The 23848-nt window shown below is 33.5% G+C and overlaps 1 protein-coding gene across 3 annotated transcripts in view; it reads right to left on the reverse strand.

The window, feature by feature from the left end:
- Nucleotides 1-4714: 4714 nt before the first annotated feature.
- Nucleotides 4715-23848, reverse strand: part of LOC128670601 (uncharacterized protein) — an 83057-nt gene continuing 63923 nt past the window's right edge. For all 3 annotated transcript variants that reach the window (XM_053746390.1, XM_053746391.1, XM_053746392.1), the window contains 16 exons: nucleotides 22963-23086; nucleotides 21650-21761; nucleotides 21128-21406; nucleotides 16866-17037; nucleotides 16285-16403; nucleotides 15815-16075; nucleotides 15428-15598; nucleotides 14929-15117; nucleotides 14459-14657; nucleotides 11221-11358; nucleotides 10755-10841; nucleotides 9850-9994; nucleotides 9486-9558; nucleotides 9242-9346; nucleotides 9040-9118; nucleotides 4715-8387 (listed from right to left, as the gene is read on the reverse strand). In XM_053746390.1, coding sequence (XP_053602365.1) covers nucleotides 8371-8387; nucleotides 9040-9118; nucleotides 9242-9346; nucleotides 9486-9558; nucleotides 9850-9994; nucleotides 10755-10841; nucleotides 11221-11358; nucleotides 14459-14657; nucleotides 14929-15117; nucleotides 15428-15598; nucleotides 15815-16075; nucleotides 16285-16403; nucleotides 16866-17037; nucleotides 21128-21406; nucleotides 21650-21761; nucleotides 22963-23086 — 2270 coding nt within the window. In that variant the 3' untranslated portion in view covers nucleotides 4715-8370. The remainder of the gene's footprint in view (nucleotides 8388-9039; nucleotides 9119-9241; nucleotides 9347-9485; nucleotides 9559-9849; nucleotides 9995-10754; nucleotides 10842-11220; nucleotides 11359-14458; nucleotides 14658-14928; nucleotides 15118-15427; nucleotides 15599-15814; nucleotides 16076-16284; nucleotides 16404-16865; nucleotides 17038-21127; nucleotides 21407-21649; nucleotides 21762-22962; nucleotides 23087-23848) is intronic.

Consider the following 23848-nt stretch of genomic DNA (forward strand, 5'->3'; position numbering starts at 1 on the left):
AGTCAACGTATTTCTACTATTAGAGGTAAGAGGTAATACGAACATCCACTTGACTAGAAAAAGTAAATAAAGTGAATTTGTCGAAATGCTTTTTTTATACCTACGACTAATGTTGAGAAAATAAAATAATTAAACAACAATAGGATCGCAGTCCGATCGGGACGGAACCTGAGTAGTTAAAAAAGAAGATAAGTCTCTTTTAAATACCATCAGTATTCAATTCAGTCTTCATAAATTAAATCGTTTGATTTAAAAATAGAACAAAATTTCGTCATTTAGAAAAAAGTTTAACTTAAAAATAAGTTTAGACAATCTTCTTCTTTTCCCACTCATGTGGGGCTGATCCCACATTTTCAAATCAAATCACATTTTTAACTCAAATTTGATGGTGCATCTCACCGTAAATGTGTCGGCACAGTACTCGTATGTTAGCTCTTGTGAGTTGCACCGTCAAATTTGACTTTGATTTTAATCGACGCGCCGTTTAGACAAAATAGCGTACTTTGCGTTTTTCTGCGCACGTTAAAGTTAACATCAAAATTGACGGTGCAACTCACCCTAACTCGGTCACTTGCCATTTCGCTCAACACTCCCTTCTTATTCATACTTTACAACTTTTTGTAATGTTTTCGAAATCGTTTGATATATTATTTTCTGATGTTGAGTCATGAGTTGGATTTGTTATCATAATCGTACTACGGAAAATTTATCAAAGTGGTTAATACCAGTAATCTTTACAAAACAATGATAATAGCATTATTATTTTCAGATCAGAACTTGTTTTGAAATAAATTTTACAACATTGAGTTTCTGTTCATGATTTGGCTTTGCGGCCTGACTTTCTTATTCAACCATAGTTTCCTCGTATTAGAATTGCCGAAAACCCAAAACAACATGGAAAATGCACAGTGATACACAAGCAAAATGCCTCCAACCACTACTATATAAGTAGCATACTTATTCAAAAGTATTACATAAATGAGCTTATATATATCTACAATAAACTGTTGAAAACTAAACATAAAAATTAAAATTACCATAACTATTGTTATTTTAAAGTTATTTTCTCTACTTTTATTGTTGTTTAATACCGATCTTAATATTGATATCAACAAGACTGCATTGAAACATAAAATTGGCCATTTCAGGAAAACCAAGTAAATTAAATGGTATAGTACCTCTCCCTCTTTCTGTGTGATATACAATAAGAAAAGGATGGACGACAACACAGCTGGCAAGCACCAAGTCCAGATGGATGTCCTCAAAATATGTGTGTCTTCAACGTTGAAAACTTTGACCAAACTGTCGTGCATATGTCTGGTGAAGACGAACATCCAGAACACCAAAGCCACCTCAGAGTATGCCATAACATATTTGTTGTGGATAATAACACAGTCCCTCTGACACACTTGAAAAATATATCTGATGTCATAAGTGTATCTGACGAACGTGTAAAGAATTCTCGCGAGCATGAGTTGGATGAGCAGTTGGTTTTTGTAAATACGCCTCCATTCTGGAAAGCGTATTGCGGTCAGTATCAGGAGAATGAAGGCTATAGCAGAAAGGAATACTCCGATGGATGAAGTCACAAAAAACGGAATAATCAAATTCGACGTGTTATTCGCAGCTGGGTATATTGCAACATATTCGAGCACTAAGTCGTTATCTAAGACTCCCATTTTATAGCTATTATGAACGACGATTGCTTCTTTTATTTCTCGGTGATGGGATTTCTAATAAATCCATTCCTGTTGTCTTTGCGACTTATGATCGTAGGCTTCCAAGATTTTCACCAAAGATTTCTTTTCACTTCCCTTCACATTGCAGCCACGTCTATATAGAAAATTACTATACATTGCAGTGAAAGATAAAGTATAGAATATCATACTAAATGTTGTCGATAAGTAGTTATCAGAAACCGATTAGATTGGCTGTTTTAGCCGAATGAGTTCGGGGGAGGGTTGTTATTATCATATGAGTGATTGGACATTTCGTCCGTCGAAATTTACAATCAAGTAGCTTAATTAATTAGTTACTTAAATACATTTGGGAGAATATATCTGGTCTTTTGAGACAGTGTCACCTAAAGAGGCAAGCAGTATCAGAGCTATACTCCCAGGTAGCCAGGTGGCCTAGTTTTCTTTGCTTCCGCCGACTTGTACCAAGAGCCTATTGATAGACTTCCATGGAGGTGCTTCAACTTCGGTATGAGCGATGCTGCAGGGTACCTCTCTTTCCATGGGTCAAGTCGGTATATATAGGCTTCTCTGGTTATAGCGAAGCTTCTTTGATAAAACTGTGCCGGCTTTTTTGTGTTTTTTTCTTTCAATACAAAACAATAAGCAAAACATGATTTCATAAAAAAAAAACACCTTCCAAACCCCTGTGGGTAGGGTTAATTACAAACCAATTACGGCCGCGTTAAGTAAGTTCCAATAAAATTACTGAGTTTCGTCTATACTATACCAACCATACATGGATTTTTGGTTAACTAAAATATATACATACACATATACATTTGATTATCTATAATTACAATTTTGTTATTATTATTAAAAATCTAGGTCAGATCTAAATTTTTTTTGAAGATTTTGTTATAAAACATGTCTAAGGTAAGGTTACCTTAGACATGTTTTATAACAAAATCTTCAGCCTTACATGTTTCGGTGCAGTGTAACATGTGCTCATTCATTAAATAACCCGGCATAAAATATCGAATTCAAATGTAACTGTAAAAATGTTGTGTTGTGTAAAAATATAAAAATGTTACTTTGTATAGTTCTGTGAGTCACAACAGATAATACTATAAGTCTTCATAAAATAACTAATCTCATAAAAATATACCACTATATCATATACGTATGTATATAATATATTAAATCTCGACAATTTATAAATAATTATGTCTTTTTTCATGTATCACAATCATATTTTGGTAGGGAATACAGGATTTAGATTAGTAGCGTAATTAACTAACGATAAAAGAAAAATAAAACCTTATGCTATTTTTATCACCTACAATTACAATAATACCAATTTTATTTATATAACTAATCACTAGCTTTTCGGATCTGTTAATTTAGTTAAATTGAATTTCTATTTAAGATTATTTGTGGCTTGTGTTTTTTGTGGAACCATAGTTTTCTAGTATTGGCATTGCCAAAAACCCAAAAGAAAATAGAAAACGAGCAATGATATAAAAGTACTATGCTTCCAACTACTATGATTTTAGAACCATAGTTATCTAATAATACTACATAAACGAGTTTATAAATGTCTACAATAAGCTGCTGAAAACTAAACATAAATACCAATAACACCATAACTATAGCTATTTTAAAGTTATTTTCAGTACACTGATTGTTATTTAAGATCGATTTTAAGATTGATATTAAAAATACAGCATTTAAGGCTAACACAGGCCATTTTATCAAAATTAAAAAAATTACGTCGTAAAGTAAATGTTTGTCATTTTGTATGTAAAATGACATGGTGAGAAGAACAGACGTCACACTGGGTAAGAACCACGTCCAAATGGCAGTCCTCCAAATATTTTTCTCTTCGACATTGAAGACTTTCACTAGACTGTCATACATATGTTTGGTGAAGACGAACATCCAGCAGACTACAGCCATTTCAGAATATGACATAATGAATTTATAGAGGTACAGCAAGTATTCCCTGTTCCAAAAATCATACATATTCCTAATGTCATACATATATCTCACCGCTATGTAAATAATCCGTGCGAGCATGAATTGTATCAATAGTTGGTTTTTGTAAATGCGCCTCCATTCTGGGAAGCGGGCTGCAGTTAGCATCAAAATAACGAAAGCCGCTGAAGAAATGACTACTCCTATGGAGGAACTCACGAAGAAGAAGATGATGAACTGTCTTGTGACATTTCCTGCCGGATAGAATATTCCGTACTCTATGTCGTGTGATGTTAAGACCATGTTATTGGTATAATTGTTCGGATTGATTGATAATTTTATTATCGATATTAACTCTTCTAATTGTCAATTTCTGTATTTAATGGTAAAATCGTATCGTGGTTATTTGTCAACACTAATATTACCACGACAATTTTCTTTATCACTTTCTTTCACATTTTCACGTCTGCTTAGAAAATTCCTTAAATTTCTAGTGAATGATGAAGCATAAAATACCATACTAAATGCAGTCGATAAGTGGTTATCGGAGGCCGATTAGATTGGCTATTTTAATATTATTCGTGTAAGATATTAATTTGGCGTTATCTGCTATAGTGGCCCCTCGCGTAGATCATAATATTTACCACTTATGTTGCCTAACAGTGTACCTACAATGCATATCTATCTACTAGCTTAAGCCCTCGATTTCATTCGAATGAAATTTATTTTTCACTTATCAACCCATAAACTTTGGCGTCAACTGATACTATGTTGCATGCATTGCGTTAACTTATTTGCTTAAATAAAATGTATGCATACCTATCTGAAAACAGTATATACTCGTAAACCAATCCAACCACTTTTGTATTGCGCAGGGACAAATAAACGATTACACAAATGTGTAAAAAAAATATTGTATTTTTATTTTAGCTTGTCGTTTTCCCGATTTCTCCCTCAGTTGTTGAGAATCGGAGCCCGGGGTTGTGACGCACGAAATGCGTCCAGATTCACCTCATACCAACTATAGGTCAATTATGAGATGATAAATAAAACGCCATAGATAAGAAACACAGAGAATATATATTTTCACGACAGGTCAAAAATAAAACTCACACGCGTGAGAATTGAGAAACGATAAGTATATAAAACTCTATACAAATAGTTAACAAGGTGACAGTGTTTAACGATTACAATAAACGTATTGCATAGCGCACTTGTGGACAGAATACTATAATCTTACCTGTCATCAAAAAGATAAAGCTTGTGTTTGTCTCGTTCTGTCAATGCCAAATTTTGTAAAGTGCGTTAGTGACATAACATAAACATAAGCTTAAAGTATGCTTTATCTTTTTTATGAATAACAGGATGAAAATACATTCAGAAATTAATTTTATGAAGTATTTGTTTTTTATGACGTTTCATATAAAATTACATAATGCCATGAGTTTGTCAGGGTACTTAAATTATAAAACGCCAGTACAAATCACAACAGATTGGGACCTATAAAAAAGTAGATTATACCTTGAATCCAACCAGCAGGCTTGTATATTCTAGAACCACCTCGTGACTTTTCTAAAGCAAACAATTATTTGAAACGTGTGATTAATTAATAAATTGTAATTTAAGTTCAGTCAGAGTCGATGTCGCAACTAAACTCCTGAACCGTATCCCTTTTATTATCCAGTTACAAAACTACTGATATTAGAAAGCCATCTGCAGTATAAAGAAAAATAAACATGTACCTATGCAAGCCTTTTTTAATACAATATTATAGACATACAAAAATACAACAATTACCAAAGTTCAGAAATCTCGCAGGAAATCCTGTGATCGATGAGTCTCATAATTTAAATCAAAGTCGCTTCCTATCGTTGTCGTTGTCTGTCTGTTTCTATATATGATTTTAAAATTACGCAATGAATTTTGATATGGGATTTTTTAATAAATAATTCATATAAATGATTCAAGATGAAGCTTTATGTATATAATTTATCATGGTTATCTCGAAAGAAGCCGATATTGCCGTTAACGATATTCTAAATTAACAAGTTTATTGGGTTTTATATATTTTTTTTGCTTTTAATAAATAACGTAATTACTAAATATAGTTCATGGTGTTAAGGTTTGTTGATAATAATAGTAATGATAGTGACTAGATTCAGGAGTTTTTGCTTACGACATAATACTAATAAACTGAACCAATGGAGTTAAAGATGAAGAAAACAAACGTAGATATCTAATAATAATTTCAACAACCGTATGCTGCAACGGTCAGTTAAACTTAGGGTGAGTTGCACCGTCAACTTTGACGTTAGCTTTAACGTGCGTGCAGCAAACGCAAAGTACGCCATTTTGTCTAAACGTCAGCGGTGCGCCGGTTAAAGTCAACGCCAAGTTTGACGGTGCACCTCACCCTTAAACTACGATATCCATCTATCAGTAAGTGCAACTACTTAAGAATTATTATTGCAATTGCTATTTAACCACTAACAACATTTATTAAAAATTCTACACATTAAAAATATTCTACTTGCAGGAAACTGTTTTGGTTTTGTTTGAGAAATAAAACACCATATCATAATGACAAAGGAGGACAAAGGAGAATGGTAAAAAAAAGACCCGGTGCGTACAGAAAAATGACATTTCATAAGATTTTTTGCAAGTAAATATTGCTAGGTAGGTGGTGGACTTTCAATATTGTTAAAAAATACCAAACCCGCTTTAAAAAAAATTCAATTTCGTACCATTGGCTACTGGATATAAAAAGTAAATTTATCATACATTACATTTTTTACATACATATTGCAAAAATTCTTATATAATGTAACTTTTTCTGTTTACATTGGTTATTTTCCAACTTTTATTTAAAGTTTTATTCAAAATTAAGGTGAGTTTGACTCATAACAGGGTTCCGTAGTAAAACTCTGAAATTATCAACTATATTCGCTATTTAGTAGGTTTTTCGTTGGATACGTTTGAAATTTTAACTAAAGGGAACCCACAGTGTCTTAAGTTGGTTACTGTGGATAATACGAATGGCTGACAAAAAGTTTAGTTCCTAAATGTCTTTGTTCCTAAATGACTTTGTATTTACTTGCAACCAGGCAAGGACGGGATAAATCGTAAAAAATTAATACAGATACAGAAATATAGATTTTTGATACGGAACCCTATGTCTATTACAATAAAATTTTAAAACTATGAAAGTTTAACTAATATTTAATTAACGGTTACTACGCTTGATTATTATATATGGTATTTGTGGTTAATGCAGAAAATAACATTTAATATAATACTTATTATTTGGTTATATCAAAGCCAACAGTGAAAGCTGAGTGTACATAATACATTAAATTTGTTTAGTGTATATTTATAAAACTTTTGCCTCATATTGTCTAGTATATCCATGTAAAAGGACCGCTCTCAGAAGGGAATACACAAATATTGTATGAGACATTTACGATATACTAACATTATCATAAGGATTCGAATATAATGTGTACTTATATAGAAGTCTTTACAAGGGATCACAGTTTGGAAACACTAGGTCGATAAAATTTTCAGGGATATTAATCCTACGTACCTTTAGAAATTATTATTATTCGTTTAACACTAAATCACGTAGAAGCAGAAAAATACGCGGCACAAATGGCACACGAAATAAAATAATTCTATTTAGTTGACATATAAGGCTAGAATATTATAGGTTTTTGACACACCTTCTCAAAGAACTGTGGCTAAGAGTTCATAATTTTAACTAAGTATGAAGTATATCGCTTACGATAATAGTATGAAGATCCATCTAACAAACATTCGTGTCATATAATATTTGATCGAAATTTTTATCGTGTGCTTCAGATAGTAGGTTATTTTATTATATTCGTACTTATATAGTTACTATTTTGTAAAATATACTATTAAAATAATGTAGAAGTTTAACTATGTCTAAAAATATTTGCAAAGTAACATACAGTCACTAGTACTAGTGAATGAAACGTACTAATGGTGTGTAGATAGATCGTATTGAATTGTCAAAAATGATTTTGATAATTAAACGCTCAACGTATATACGATCTATTTTTTTTGATTTAAATTTTACTTACTAACTTTGAATTATCAACAAAAACAAAATCGGTTTAGGTACCAGGTAACAAACATAGTATTTTATACTTAAGATTTTTGGATAATCTTATGAACCCACACAATAATACAGATGGGCCAGTTTCTTAAAAGAAATGAAATTTACGTTTTTATTTATTTCAAAAGTACACAAAAATATGTGGAATAAACAGGAGTTACATGCTTCTTTTATATTATATATCATGTTCACATAAAATATATGTATATGAAACCGGCCTTAGAAATAGAAGCTACAACACTACATCTAGAAGATCACATGGCGAACAGGCAGGAGATTATACTACATAGTATATTTACACTACTCCATTATTTTTTTATTATATATTTATCAAACTAGCCTTAAGATTCAATTTTAATCAAAGATCTCTCTTTGTCTTAAGAAATAAATAGTTTTTAAAATTATAACTATAAATGGAAATATTACTATCGCGCGAATAAATAAACGTAATCAAACATTCCGAAAGTATTTAATCGTAACAAATGTAAGCGAGACCAGCTCACGAAATATTTAAAAAATAATTAAACTTATGAGGTCATATTCTATATAAATCAAATGTATGTGTGTGCATCTTGTGCTTCACTCCACCATGTGTTCTGTAAAAGAATACATGAGTTCGATAAAGTTAAATCAAAGTGTAAGCTAAAGTGCTGTAATGAAGCTAAAATTCGACTTTTAACTCTTTTAAACGTAGTACTTAAAAACAATAAGTGATATTTTTTTAAATATAAATATAAAAAAATATATAAATTTTGAATATATTATCTTTATATACGTTACTAATTACTTACTACTACATTTACAATCACGGTTAGGAATATACTTGATCAATTTACAAACTTGGATTTAGAATTAAATTATTGTATAGTATGTAGCTGGCTGTAACTGTGAAGTGCGGAAAGGTGTATTCCTGTGTTTGAGTGCTATTTTACGATCTAAATAAATCTCCACAGTTGTAAAGGCAGAGGGATAAAAGCATTGGCTAATATTTCAAATGTTTAAGTGAAAAGATAATCAAGTTTGTAATAGAATTCCTCAGATAGTTAAGATTAATAATAAAAAAATTGGTTTCCTAAGACATAATTTTTTCTTCAAATAAAAAAAAATAGTTTTATTTCATGGTTTCTCTAAATATTTTATTGATTTTATTTCATAATTTGTTTCGCCTAAATCAAGAGTTGATATCACACAAAGCTAGCTATGCTCTCGATATGAAGCTCATAACAACTTTCCGAAATTATAACTTACCCTGTTCTTCGACTGGAGTATGTTCTTCATCAGAAGAATCAAAACGGCTTTCTATCAGGGAACTCTGTTTTGATAAGGACTGAAACAAACAGAGTTATGAAAAATATGGGATCACTTGCTTGCGATAAATTTCAGTCATTCGTTATTAAATATTTTATTTATATAATCTCCATCTGTCTGCTTGACTCAGTATATAAATTACCTTATTGGAACGCCTTCTGGGAGGAGATATTTTGTTCCACAGCGCTTCCAGTTGGTCAAAATGTTGCGACTGAGCGATGGCAGCTTCTTCAGGACCCAAACTCACCTGATTGAAATATAAAAATATTTTTTAATATAATTAATATTTTTTTCTACATAAAATATAAATGAATTTCCAAATTCCTGTCAAACATCTTAACAATATAAATTAAATTTTAAAATTTGATAGATTTTCTATTATTTACCTGTGAACCCAAATCTTTATTCTTTGCTTCCTGTATCTTTGAAATTTCTTCCATGGAGGCCGACACAGAGAATCTGCATGAAGAAATGTATGTATTAAATTATTACAATAGCATAAGTCCTACAAAAATGTCCATAAGAATATAACTGACGATCAAATGACGGCTGACAATCAAATTTTCCATGACACTGTCTACACTGGCCGAGTCGTCTCATTAAATCAGTCACCATTTTTCCTTCTTCAACGTCCCCTGAGTAACGCAAAGCCGACACAAAAAAGTCCAAAGATGTAATTGCAAAATTATGCTGTGTATTTTAAGAGTACCTGTAAATATTTTAGGAGAATTTCAATTAGAGTGTAGGTACCGTCTTTTGAGCCGCTCATCGACTTGCGCCATCATGGCGGCCGACGTGAGGTGACCATACTTCTTCTGCCAAGTGTACGTGTCCAGGGACACCTCCTTCTTGAGGAGTCGCCGCATGGGTCGCTTCGGAGCCAGCGGGCGAAGTTCTGAACACCATGACAAATAATTAGTAATTTATCATCATCATTAATAGCCATTTTCTGTATATTCTGCTGACTTTCCATATTGTTGAAGGGAAAGTCAGAAGAATATACAGAAAAACATTACTATTTTGTTTGTCTGTGATTGTAACACATAAATGTATCTATAAATTTATAAAACAAGCTTCAATTTCTTGATATAAGATTATCTTATTGATATAAGATTTTCAAGGATTCTAATATCACGCTGAGCAAACCTTATAAAACGGCTCTCCTGCTGTTGGAAGTAATGTGACATTGTGCCATTTTTTCCCCATTTTCTACAGACATAATGTCGCAATGCCGTTCGTCGCAGTTGTGAAAAAAACAAATATAACCTATGTTTATTTTTTTCGCAACTGCGATGTTTCTATAAATGCTCACGTAAAGAGTGAAACGACCTATGATTTGCGTATAAAATGTTCCTCTCTTTATTTGATTTCGGGTCACATTTTAATGCGAAATCCGTGAATAAGATTGTCGAAATCAAATGTAATAACCAGAAAGTGGTAGGTAACATGGTAGACTATTTATACTTGACTATATTTTGTGTGAAAATATTATGTAAAATAAATTAAAACAGGAGCACCAAATTTTCTGCAGACTGTAATTAAATCGTGTCATAATCTTAAAGTCGCTCGTAGTTCTTTATCTATTTAAATTATTCAAAGTCGCGTCAAGTCATTGGTATTGATGTAAATTATTCGAAATTTGTAGGATCACTTACCATCAATGTCTTTCGTAGGAGCAGCGTATGTTGGAATCTTGACGTAGGTCGCCGGCGTGTTGTGTAGACAGATGATTGGCAAGCAACCTACATCAGTATGAGATATAGGTAGTTAAAACTTTCATTCCCATTTAAAATGCATCAATTCAGGATAATGCATGAATAAATAGCTAATTATAAAATGTTGTGTACAGTCTGCCTAAGAGTAGAAGACAAATTAGGACTTTGTGTACTTGGTCGGTAACAATCGGTTTTTAAAAATCAATCTATCATCAATGTATTAGCAAAATTAGTTTTATGTTCTTTAAACAAAAACTTGAAAAGTAACAAGAAAAAATAATGTCGACAAACTATATTAACGAAGTAATAAAATGTAGTGCGCTTTTTCAAATACAAATTAAACGGAATAACAAAAAAAAATCTGTTTTTCGATGATATTATATTATTCTTCTATGTATAAACTAACCTCTATCCAATAGATGCACTACAATCCTTGCGCAGTCGCTTGTGATCTGGAAGCCCAGCAGTGGGACGTGCAGCGCCAGCGAAGTCAGAGCTAGCCCACGCTTCGTTTCCCAGATAATTAGGGTCTTGTCTTCCGCACCTATGAAGTAAAATCAATGTGGTGATGTTCCAATGCCTAATAACGCCGACGCTGCATACCGTTTCATACAAAGTATTCACAGTCCGAAATCTCTTTAAAATGTTCATATCCTAACTAGTATTATAAATGCGAAAGTAAGTTTGTTTGTTACCTCTTCACGTTTTATCTATTCTAACAATCTTCTTGAAATTTGTTGTATACATGTAGTTTGAAGTATGGTGAAGAATATTGGGTACATTTCATTCCGGAAAATACTGTTCCCGCGGGAAATTCATGCGGACGAAGCAGCGGCAAAAGCTAGTTAATTATAATAATATATTAGCATATATATTCATCACAACGTAAAGTTACAGTACTGGCATTGTATCACGTATTTATCCCCCACAGACAGACAAAGGGTGATCTGCAACACTTTCAATCTAGAGTAGATTTGATACCGAATGTTCTGCAGGTAGTGTGTCCACTCACCTTTTAATTAAAACAAAAGTAGGGTGATATCGTACCTATAAACTTTCTTGTTATGGATACTTACAAAGACTTCATAGAAAAAGTTCTTTCATTTTTTTCATATTCGTAATACCTATTTGAAATGTTTATTTGTGATTCTGAATGTTTGCTTCTTCTTGCAATCGTACCTATTTTTCATTAAGATAATACAAAGATTTTGGATAAACTAACACAAAAATTTTTACTGTTATATTGTGTACATTAATAAATTTAAAAAAATGGTATGTGCTCTGTGTAAAGATTAAACTGATATAACCATATGATATTGCACATCGCACAACATTCTGTACCCGGTTTCAACGATGGATATAAAACCTTTAATCCTACCCTCATCCAATCATATTCTGCGCTGGGAAGATAAAGGATTACAATCGAAATTCATGCAGACACTTTCATAACGCCTTGATATTCTTTGATATTATCTTAGTTAGAATTATTAAAGAGTAGAGAGATTCGCGGTATCAGATTTTACAGACATTTTTGATACTAAAATAATATTAAATAGATTTTCTAATTTCAGCCTTCAAGAAATTTTAGTTGAGTATAGACTAAACATATTTCACGATTTTAATCTACATGTAACAATATAGGTAGAGTGTGAATGTGGCGCTTAGGTATTATGCAAAATGGATTATTGGATATTAAACTTTTCAAAATACATTTATTATGTCCCTTTATTTTAGTTACAAACATCGATGGTACAAATCAATAACTGATCTGTACCATAGATAAAACAACATAGACAAAATAATATATTGTTTCACAAAACTAAATACATTAAATTCCTGAAACCATATTTTCAAATAAAGTCTTAACTAACAACAAACGTTGTGAATCAATAGATTGCATATTTCAGATCCTTTCCATTGCATTTATCTGACAACAGGTAGGATTCATACTAGTAAATAAGACTGTTTAAAAGGAAGGAAAGTACATAAAACCAACATATTACGTTGAAAAGCCGCTAGTGAACATGCTGTCCGCTTTGTTTTCCGAGATAATGTGGAAGGCTTACAATTTAAAGTAAACATTTCTTAAGCCTTAAACCTACTTTCCACTATAGATGTGAGAAGTCCAATAAGTCATTAAGTAATTATACTACTACTAATCGTGATTGGATCCTGCGACAAGGAAATATAAGGCAGGAAAATGGTAGATTACTGTTTAGAAATACTAAGTAGCCTTCCTATGAAATTGGCATACACAACATTGTTTCTATTGTGTTTTGTTGTTTAGCCGATTTTGTGATTGGTATTTTATGACTTGATGCGACGATATTGATGTTTTATGTTCCTTGAAATAATTTCCTTTTGATTATTGTATTACACATTTATATTGAAACGAAAAGTTTAAATCCAATATTAAAAAGAAAATAAAGAATAATGAAATAACTGCTAACACAAGGTCACACACAAGTCATAAGTCTATTAAAAATGTATGTAATACCACGAGTCTGGAAAATATAAAAGAAATTCTCAACAATTTTACTTAGTTCTTTATTTGCGGATTGTACAATATAACGCAACTGTGTGAGCACAGAACTATGAGTAGTGCTTTTACAAAGTATATTACAGTATCAATTAAGTAGAGCTTTATTACAGTTTTACAGTAGGAAGTAAAACACATCAGACGAAGGAATATAATGTTCCCTACTAACGAATACAATTTTGTAATTGAAACAAAACTTATTTAAACAACACCATCACAAGAAACAATCTTCTAAGATTTTAATTTTAAAAGATTACTAAATCTGTAAACTGGAAAACAATGTTCCAGACTCTTTAATTAAGTACCATGATATCTATTCTCAGAGAATTCGCGTTATCTTTTAGTACGTACGAGAGCTGCTTAAAACGTAAATTAGTATGCAAATACCGTCACAGATACCATCTGAGAAATGTACAGTATTTTTATCCATCAACAAGTGAGTCTGAAATATTCCTCTAGTAAGGTAAATTACCCTATTCATAACTGTCGTTTGCTTGGGCCCTTTACGATGTAGTCCTGTATACAGTATGATGACAAATTAGTTTTGTTACATTGTAAGGGTAAATTTGTATGAAATTAATGTTGTTGTATAAATGTTAGATTTAAGTACCTTACATCGAATGGGTGATATTGAAATTTGAATGTGGTAATTTTGTGTAACTGATTAGTTATTAATATGTCGTAATCATAGATTAATATAACTGACATTATAAATTTATGGTCGGAGTAGAGCAGTAGTATAGTATAAAGGTGGTTGCGAATGGTATGTGAAAGACCTCGTCTTTCGTATATTATATAAAGGCAAAATTGCCTAAATTACAGGGCTTTCGAAATTGTATATACTTACGATAAAAAAATCCAACATTGTAATATAGTTTCTATAGTTTCAACTAATAGGTAATATAAATGTGAAATAATTAAATAGGCTAGTAAAAGTACATTCCTCGTTGGAAATTCACGCAAGCGTGTGTCATAATGTTTATTTGATAATTAATTTATTATTATACAATAATTAACACGGAACCCTAAAAATATATTCTAGTCTATCTATTGCTAAATCGAACGTGGTGCTTCCTAGCTATATACTATTTATTGAAACGCTTACCAGAAACAGCGATGGTTCCATCACCGGTGACCTTCACACACGTGACTTTCCCAAGATGGCCGGAGAGTAGGTGTAGGTCTGACCCCGTGTTGATGTCCCACACGATGAGGTTGCAGTCCCAGGACCCTGAGACCACCTGGGTCTTATTGGTGATGGACACAGCCACGCAGGTTACTATGTCCGAGTGGCCTACTAACACCTGGTATAGGAAGAGTTTGTTTGGTCTAAGAAATAAAGATGTATTTACAAAGTCCTTCTTCTAAGTAAAAATATAGTACACAAAGTACTATACATAAAGAAATCTCGTGAATTAAGAAAAATGTATCGACTGAATTAATTAGTATCTACGTCGTACGTTAGTATATCGTATAATATAGACAAATGTAAGATAGAGAAAATACATTTCGAACATTTCAGTTCACATTAATTTAGCAACTAAACCATGGTTTTATACAGTCTAGTCTCCATACCTGAGATAACTTGCCCCCGTCCAGTTTCCACACCTTTAAGGACATATCCATGGACCCAGTGACCACGTGTTGGGAGTCTGCTGTAAGAGCGAAGCAGGTTATTCTCTCCGCATGGGAGACCGATCGCTTCTCTTCGTCTCCGCCAGTTAGATTCCAGATACGAACTGAGTTGTCACCATCTGATAGCACCTGGTGAATATTTATTCACTTACAGTATTACGTCTTTATCCTTTACGGAGTAAACAGAGCCCAGCCTTTAGGTTTATTGTATGAATATTTATGGCAGTTTAAATTCGTCACTATGAGGTAGTTCAACAGCAGGTTAGGTTAAAAAGGATTTAGACAATGGATAAAATAATACTGATAGTGAATGTGCCACCAAAAGAATTACGCAAAATAATTCAGGTTTCAGGTCGTGTTCTGTTACAAATATAAAAACGAGTAACAATATCGTGAATTAAGTAGTTTATTTACATTCTGAGTATTTGGGAGTACTTACGGAGTATTTCATGTTGAGCGTGACGTCCAAACTAGCAGAAGGACCAGTGGTGGAGTGGAGGACTATGCCAGAGTCAACGAGCCAGACATGGACATTCCGAGCTCGATCGCTGGACATCGCCCGTCTGCCGTCTGACATCATCAGCAATGATTGCAGGGCTGCTGGATGACCCTGTAGGTTGTAGTACACCATCAGTATCGCTGACGACCAGTCAAGAAAAATATACTGACACGTTTCTAACTTCCATTAGGTGATCTTTGGTTTTTCATCAGATATTCTTTGGTTGCGAATATGATCTTGCCACAATAAACTACTTATTGGAAATATAACATTGTTATTATTCATATCAATCTATTTGCCAACTAAGTGATAATGTGTATTAGTTACCTTGTAAGTTAACGACGGCGAGTTATCTGCTAGCTGCCAGACCACCACCTTCCGATCCTCCGAGCCACTCAACACCAACAGGTTATTAGGCGAGAATGTCACGCAGGTGATATGTCCAAGATGGCCGTTCAACGTAGTCTGCAGTCTATGGGTGGAGAGTTGCCATACCCTGACCAGGCCCCGGGCACAACCACTCGCAGCCAACTGGCCGTCTCGAGATACTTCTAGGCAACTTATTGGTATCAGTTCACTTTGTTCTGCCTGTGTGGTAATATTTAAAGGGTTAATAAAAAGCAAGAGGGACGTTTGTCGTATTCAGCCAGAAAGGTGAACGAAATTGGCTACCTTCTGGATGGTTATAAAAGAAGAACTATACCGTAATTACTAAAATGGTCCGAGAGGAGGTCTTTGCAATAGGACATAAAAGCAATAGATATATGCAACTCTTTTTTGTATGAATACAATTTTACCTGTAATAAAGTAATATTCGTTGTAGATTTCGTTTGTCGTCTCTTAATTTGCTTCGTTGGTCTAAAGTTAGTGAGATTGTCTTCCGTATGGAAGGAATAAATTGTCACCCTGTTGCCGCCTAAAACAATATATAAAAGCATTTAATTGAATAATATTTTTTATCCACTAAACATTTCTGCTAAGTACATAATATTGATATGAATGTTAACCTCTTAAGTTGTCTGTACTATGTAGTGAATACAATTCGTAGGTTTTATAGGTGGTACCTAGATACTGATATCTAAGTACCAATAATTTGATTGATCTAATTTGTGTTACATCCACTTATATGAATACCATATAAGTGGATGTAACACTAATTAGATTTGTATATTGGGCTTTATAATTTTCTAGACAGATAAAAATACTTAATTAATTAAAATTTAGAACACAGGAAAATGATTGTCCTCTCAATCATCCACTTCCCCAGTCACTTTAAACAAAAAACTCATTGTTTTTTAAACAATGTTTACACTAATAGGATTGTTATGCTAAGTACTTATATATATACCTACTTAAAGAATAGTTACGACAATCTTACCAGCAGCTAACAAGAAGTGATCTCTATCGGCGACGGCGAGTGCTGCCAAATCATGCGCAGCGGCAAGTGTGCGCAACAACAGCGCACTATGGATGCTGTACACGTAGATGCGCTGGTCTGCGCAGCCTACCGCCACGCGAGAGGAGTCGTGGGCCACGCAAAAACATTTCACCTATGGTATTATACTTACATGAGCCACATATATATATCACTCACGTATATCTAACCCTACAATCTCTCGTGTTTTTCTATTGGTTTTACAAGGATGGATGCAATTCAAGGTGGATAAAGTACGTCAGAGAAAGTATGTAAATAACTAAAAAAACGTATAAATTAAACGGCCATATTGGCAGCTATAGTATAATGTTGATTGTTAATTAGGGTCAATTATACTTTGAAGGTACGTTAATGTTAACAAACCTCAAAATAATTTAGTCTAGTATCGATCGGAGGGCCAATTCTGTTAATGGCTGTGTCCGTAAATTGTTAATCCCTTGGTTTAACTGTACGCACATTGACCTATATGGATCGCTTGCTCGCTGTAATTTTATATTTCAACGATACTCTAAATATATGAGTGTGTATGTATAAGATATGGCTAAACCCCGAAGTGCGGCAATACGTACTTATCTTAACCTTTGTGCAGCCGGTCTCAGATGTTAACACCTGAGTGGAATGGTAACGTAGGTCTTACTAGCCGTGTTAACCTTAGTGTTTAGCCATATACATCTAGGCTAAGCCGCCTTAGCAGAGGTCTAGCCACACTACGGGGTTTAGCCGTAATATATATGAATAGAATATGCTGCAGACAATTATTTGTTTTATACTTTTACAAATATAAATTACCATTGATAAAAATAGAACTTTTTCGGGAGGAAAATTTCAGCAGAATAGAAAATTGAGTGTAAAAAGGAACGGTGCAGGCATGATAAATAAAATATTCAGGATAGTACACAGAAAAGCTTTTGAGAAAATGAACTGAGAGTAATAAAAATGTACGTAAGAGATATCCAAGTAGGCGCGTGTACACCTGCCTAACGCCTCTTTTGCACGGATGTAAAAAAGCTCACGGCAACGATTGTGATACACTTATATTGCTATCGACATTAAGTGACATTCGACATTCAACCTACCGTGCAATAAAAAGCGCTCATCATCATAATATCGATATTATTGCTAACACTGGTATCTGATTTTATTCAAGTCGCCTAAAGGCATCTGACATGACTTTTACGACTACTTACCGCCATCGAGTGGCAGGGAGTCGCATACACACTAGGGAACTAAACTGTTAGGTTTCCCCACGATGTTTTCCTTCATGCAAGTGGTGGTCTATGAAAACGACTATAATATATGAGTCAGATTGGTATATAAACTCATATGGCACGAGTAGGATATAAGCCTGAGACCTTTCGATTCACAGACGGACGTCTTAACCACTATACCACCACCGCTTCAAAACTAAATATTCAAACAAAACAAGAACAAAAGTGCTCAAAACTAATCGGATACTCATTTTCTATTCCAACGTGTTTCTAACGCGCGTTTAATGAGCGCCCATACATACGAGTTGAGCAACCAACGTGCTTAAGATGAACTTCTAATGAGTGTAATTTAAATCTTACATTTCATGTCTCATAGGGATATCATTTATTTTTACAAATCACAAATATAAATCTAAAATTTCATTTGATTTTCATAACCATTCACTGAAAATCGCTATAAAATCGGATAAACCGTTTCGAATATTACCCTGAACAAACAGACAGACAGACAAAACATAAAATAAAAAATAGTTTAGGTAATGGAAGCGTATTATTAATACTATGTAATAAAAAAATGCCATTATTTTGAAATTACAGACACTTCAATTTTAATTTATTTGTATGGATATATACGTTAGGCCTACGTGATGTCGCCGAAATACTTCGAAGAAACGTATTTTGTAGCATCGCGTCGTGTAGTGTTCCGCAGTGCAGCTAGGACGCTGAGTAAAGCAGATGGATTAAAGAGCTAAATAAAACAAAACGACCGTAACAAGTGCCATAAAACTAACATTACCACACATTGGATGTTTTGTGTTTGTCACGGAAGTTAGTGGTAAAGTTTTCGTTTCATATACAAAGTAATTTTAACTGTTGTGTTAATCATTACATAGTGACACACACGCAGTCGCATCCCGCTGTCTGTTCCTATATATGCTTAGATCTTCAAAACCACGCAACGGATTTGGTTTTTTAATAAGTAGACAGTGTGATTCGCGAGGAAGGTTTATGTGTATAATTTAGTTTACGCTCAGAGTGTTAGAGGATATAAATGAGTAGTAGTAGCGAGAAGTAGGAGAGAATGAGCTAAATGAAGCATTCATACGTCATATAATTATTTGGTCGAAGAAGTCTGAACAAAAGAAAACGTTTGGATATTACAGTATCGCTTTACTTTTAATGAAAAAAAAAATCAACCTACAATACATATTGACGTCAAAAACATCACAATACATATTGACGTCAAAAATTTATTTTAAACTAAGTCTACCGTCGGCTTTCAAAGTTTAAAGAAAAAGCTACGTAAAAAACTTCACCAAGCAGTCTTTTCGTCCTTTAGGAACTCAAATAACAAATGCGGATCTTATATTTATATTACAACAAAGTAGACGAATGTATATTAAAGCTTAATTAAGTACTTACACGTGTAACAAAATGTCACCCGTTCGGTGGTAGGTACTTAATTAGTCCTACGATTCTACTATTTTCAATCTCGATTGTAAATGTACCTACTTTCAGGACTGTTAAATGAAATGGGATGGGAAAGGTCAAAAAGCACTTACTGAAAATCGGTCGCAATTTATTTTCACTCCTTATGTAAGGACCTACCTATATTCAATGGATTTTCTGGATTTCTAATTACAAAGAATCCAAGGAAAGGTTGTCTATTCATGTTAAAAAGGGAATTTAATTTGTACGAATCTTTTACGATTATAATTTTAATAATTTTGGCCAAACACATTTGTTTGTGCAATCTGACTCACGAATGGTAATTTTCATAGGTCATCTTTTACTACTAGTGAAGAAAATTTGGTGAGGAAGTACGCACTCAATTCAGCTATGTAATGGAAAACCATTGTTTTAATATTGTCAAGAAAATAGAAAGTCATTGTGGGTTTTATTCTCTCATTCTCTTATATCATTGCCACATATATAGACCAGAGTATATGGATAGTTATATAAACAATGATAAAAAACCTGGTTTTATAACATTATTGGCATTGAATCCATATACGTTTATCACGTCCCAAGCGTAAATTGGAACACATTTTGTGCACATGGCGGCGTTTCCGCTTCCCGTTCAGTCGTAAAGTAGGTAGGTACCTATTCTAACAGTTGCTTTACATCGCATCCAGTAAAAACGCAATAACAATACTTTTAAGTTAGTATATGTATTTATTGTAATCTTTATCGTAAAACCAATTTACCAAATAGTAACCAATTTACCAAATAGGTACATACTTCAATGAGAAAATTAAAAAGAACACTACATACCCATCATTCAGTACTTATATACTAGCGACCCGTCCCGGCTTCGCTCGGGTAAAAACATAATAAATTATACTCCTAAACCTTCCTCAGGAAACACTGTATCTATTGGTGAAAACTGCATAAAAATTGCAGTAGTTTTGAGTTTATCGCGAACAGACAGTCAGTCAGACGCGGTAGAGGCTTTGTTTTATAATATGTAAGGATTATGGGAAGATCCAATAAAGAATACTTTCAAATGATTGCTTTATGATTGCTATCATAAAGCAATGAAAAGAAATTGGTACGTTAAACTCCGAGTCTTATTACAAAATTGTCAAAATCAATATGGTATAAAATGCCCAACTTTATTTATCGAATCGATTTTCTGAAAAAACAAAATGTCAGCCGTGGTAAGGAAAAGGGTATGATAATCCTTTTGTAGATCCTTACATTATAAAACAAAGTACTCTGCCGTGTCGGTCTGTCTGTTCGCGATAAACTCAAAAACGACTACACGGATTTTCATGCGGTTTTCACCAATAGATAGTGTGATTTCTAAGGAAGTTTTAGGCGTGAATACTTTATTTCGATCCGTCTTCCTTACCCATAAAGCGTTCTGACGCTTTAATAGTGAGAGGAAACCCTATCGAAATAAGGAAATATAGAAGAAAGGGACCTTACGCTCAGACCTAGGGTCCGTTTCTTCTCAATTTTGCAGGATCTTTGATGTAAGTGCGTAATACTAACCTTGGTTTTGTGTCTCTTCAAAGCGTGCAAATACGTCCCAGTGATGAAGGTCCTCAAATGCAATTCGGTATCCCCTTGCAGCGTGATTAGGAACACGTTGTCATCAGTGATATCCATCGCGTGAACCGGAACGCCAGCTGTCACGGTACTGAGCAGCGTGAAGTTGTCGACGTTCCAGGTGCAAACTGTGCCATCTTGGGACCCTGTCACTAAGATCTCGCCATCTTGGATTACTTTGACAGCTGTCACTGGACCGCGGTGGTGGTCCAACTTTGTTACCTATGGGACGTAAATAATTATAAGGTTTCTATAAGAATACGCCTTATTTTTTTTTGTCCACGATACTGTTTTATGAAAACACTTGATATAATTTAAAGCTACAGGCACTTTTGGTATTTTTCCGATCATTATTATGTTGATTGATTTTACTCAACTAACTTTGAAAACTCATATTCCTGAGTAAAATATGGCACAACTTTTATTGCACTAAGGCGATTTTCTTTCCAACGACACAATCCTTACCAAAGCTCCATCGACCAGAGAGGTGACGATAACCGCTGAATCTTCCCCTCCACTGATAACTAGAGATCTGTTGACTATGGCAGCTACACACAGCACCGGCGCTATGTGCTCCCTGTGCAGAAAATACTATAAAATATATTATTGAATTTGGCAGTTTTTACCTATAGGCAGGGCTGGGATCTGGTTAATTTTTGATACCTCCATCTCCATACAATTTGTAATGAGCATCTTTATTATGATACTTGTATTATGGGATACTAACTCAACGATACTATATTTTATAATAAATACATCCAAGACCCGGGCCAATCAGAAAAAGATCATTTTCCATCATGACCCGACCGGGGTCGAACCCGGGACCTCTCGGTTCAGTGGCAAGAACCTTACCACTGTGCCACCGAGGTTGTCAAATATGATGATGATGGAGCATGGATAAGAAGAGTGTGCCATGATCCACCGCGTATCAAATTATCTATTATCGTTAAAATAAATTTCCACAAATCATGTAGATCGACATGATTCGTGGGGAGAAAGTGGACAATGATAAACGCTAATAAAAATTGACAAAAGATTATTAAAATTACTAAATAATGATCCACCAAAGTAGTCTTTTGTATTTTTGATAAATTGGTGTCGCATTTACCTAAATTTGGATATAGCTGAGCACAAAATTTCCTTTGCAATGAAAGTTAAAATATAAAAATGTTGCAAAAGTTGAAGGAAAGATATGGTTAATATTTAAATATAGAAAGAGAATTTTGGGTCAACAAGTTCGCAAATATTCTCGATACGTGTCCCAAGTTTATTACAATTTTACTACGGTCGGCGAACGTGGACATCTTGTATTAACTGTGTTTTTCTGCAACTTATGACAATTTGCAAATCTTCCTCCAGAAGACCGTGCGAATAGGAAAATTGGAAAAGCGACTTCTATGATCTACGTACATAAATAGGACCATAATGAAAACCTTTGTTAAAATTTAGTCAGAGAGTTTAGTGACATTCTATTTTTTTGTATGTAATTCTGGAAATCTAAATAAAGTCGTCCTCATAAACTTAGACGACACAAAAAAAATCTAATCAGATCACTATCTATAAAAAAATCAAATAAATTATTCATCTTTATTGGCATAACTTGTGAAGTCTTTTGTTATTTACGGATTTATAGGTTATATTGTTGATTTGGGAAACTTTAAAAATGTTATAATTGTCTGTAAAATACATAGAATTAGTAGGTACTATATATATATAAACTTTCAATATACTAACAGGTCCAAGAATACTTATATATTTCTTTTATTTATGGTACTTACAATATCTTCGTTTTGACGGCCAAAGTGTGAAGGTCCCAGACGATTACGCTCGTGTCTTCAGACCCTGTGAGTAGGTACTGCGACTCCCTGGTCACGCACATGCAAAGGATCCTCCCTGAATGGCCTGTAAAGATCATATATTACACTCCCCATTTTAAGGGAAATTGGATGGAGTTCGAGACTGGCAACATGTATTCGACAACTCTTTATGTTACGCACCCTTTTATTGCATATTAAAGTAATAAACAATCGACACTTTCTGAGGCATATACTGAATGAGAATAATGTTTTGGTAATTTCCAATTTTCGAATCAGTTTATAAAATAGTCGTTTAAACCCAGGTTAAGTTGATTCGTAGAAAATTATTTCATGACGGATTTTCATTTTTATGGCTTTACTCTGTAAATATAGGTTGGGCTGAGAACTTATCATTTTTAAAACGACAGCCCAAAAATGTAGTGTTATGTTTACAGTGTTCATATTTGTATATATGTATAATGTTATAAAATATAGTATCGTTAGTATCCCATAACACAAGTCTCGAACTTTGGGGCTAACTCATCTGATTTGTCCACTTTTATTGATTTGTATATAGATATATTTATTTTATTACAATTTTTGATGTATGTAAAAATATATACAATGTAAATATATACATTGTATATACAATGTGTGAAAACAAATGCTATTTGTTTATTCATTCAATAATATAAAAGCATTTGCTAGGTTTATGTCTCAGCCAAGCCCCAAAACTATAAGAGTTTTTGGGGTTATGTTTGGCTATGTTGTCATAGGACAACATAACTCAAAAGTAATTATCATTAAAATTTAGTAGGCCACATATGGCGGTGTTTATATATTATGTAATTAGGCTGGACGTGTCGCA

This window comes from Plodia interpunctella, chromosome 6 (assembly GCF_027563975.2).
Source record: "Plodia interpunctella isolate USDA-ARS_2022_Savannah chromosome 6, ilPloInte3.2, whole genome shotgun sequence".
Taxonomy (NCBI): Eukaryota; Metazoa; Arthropoda; class Insecta; order Lepidoptera; family Pyralidae; genus Plodia; species Plodia interpunctella.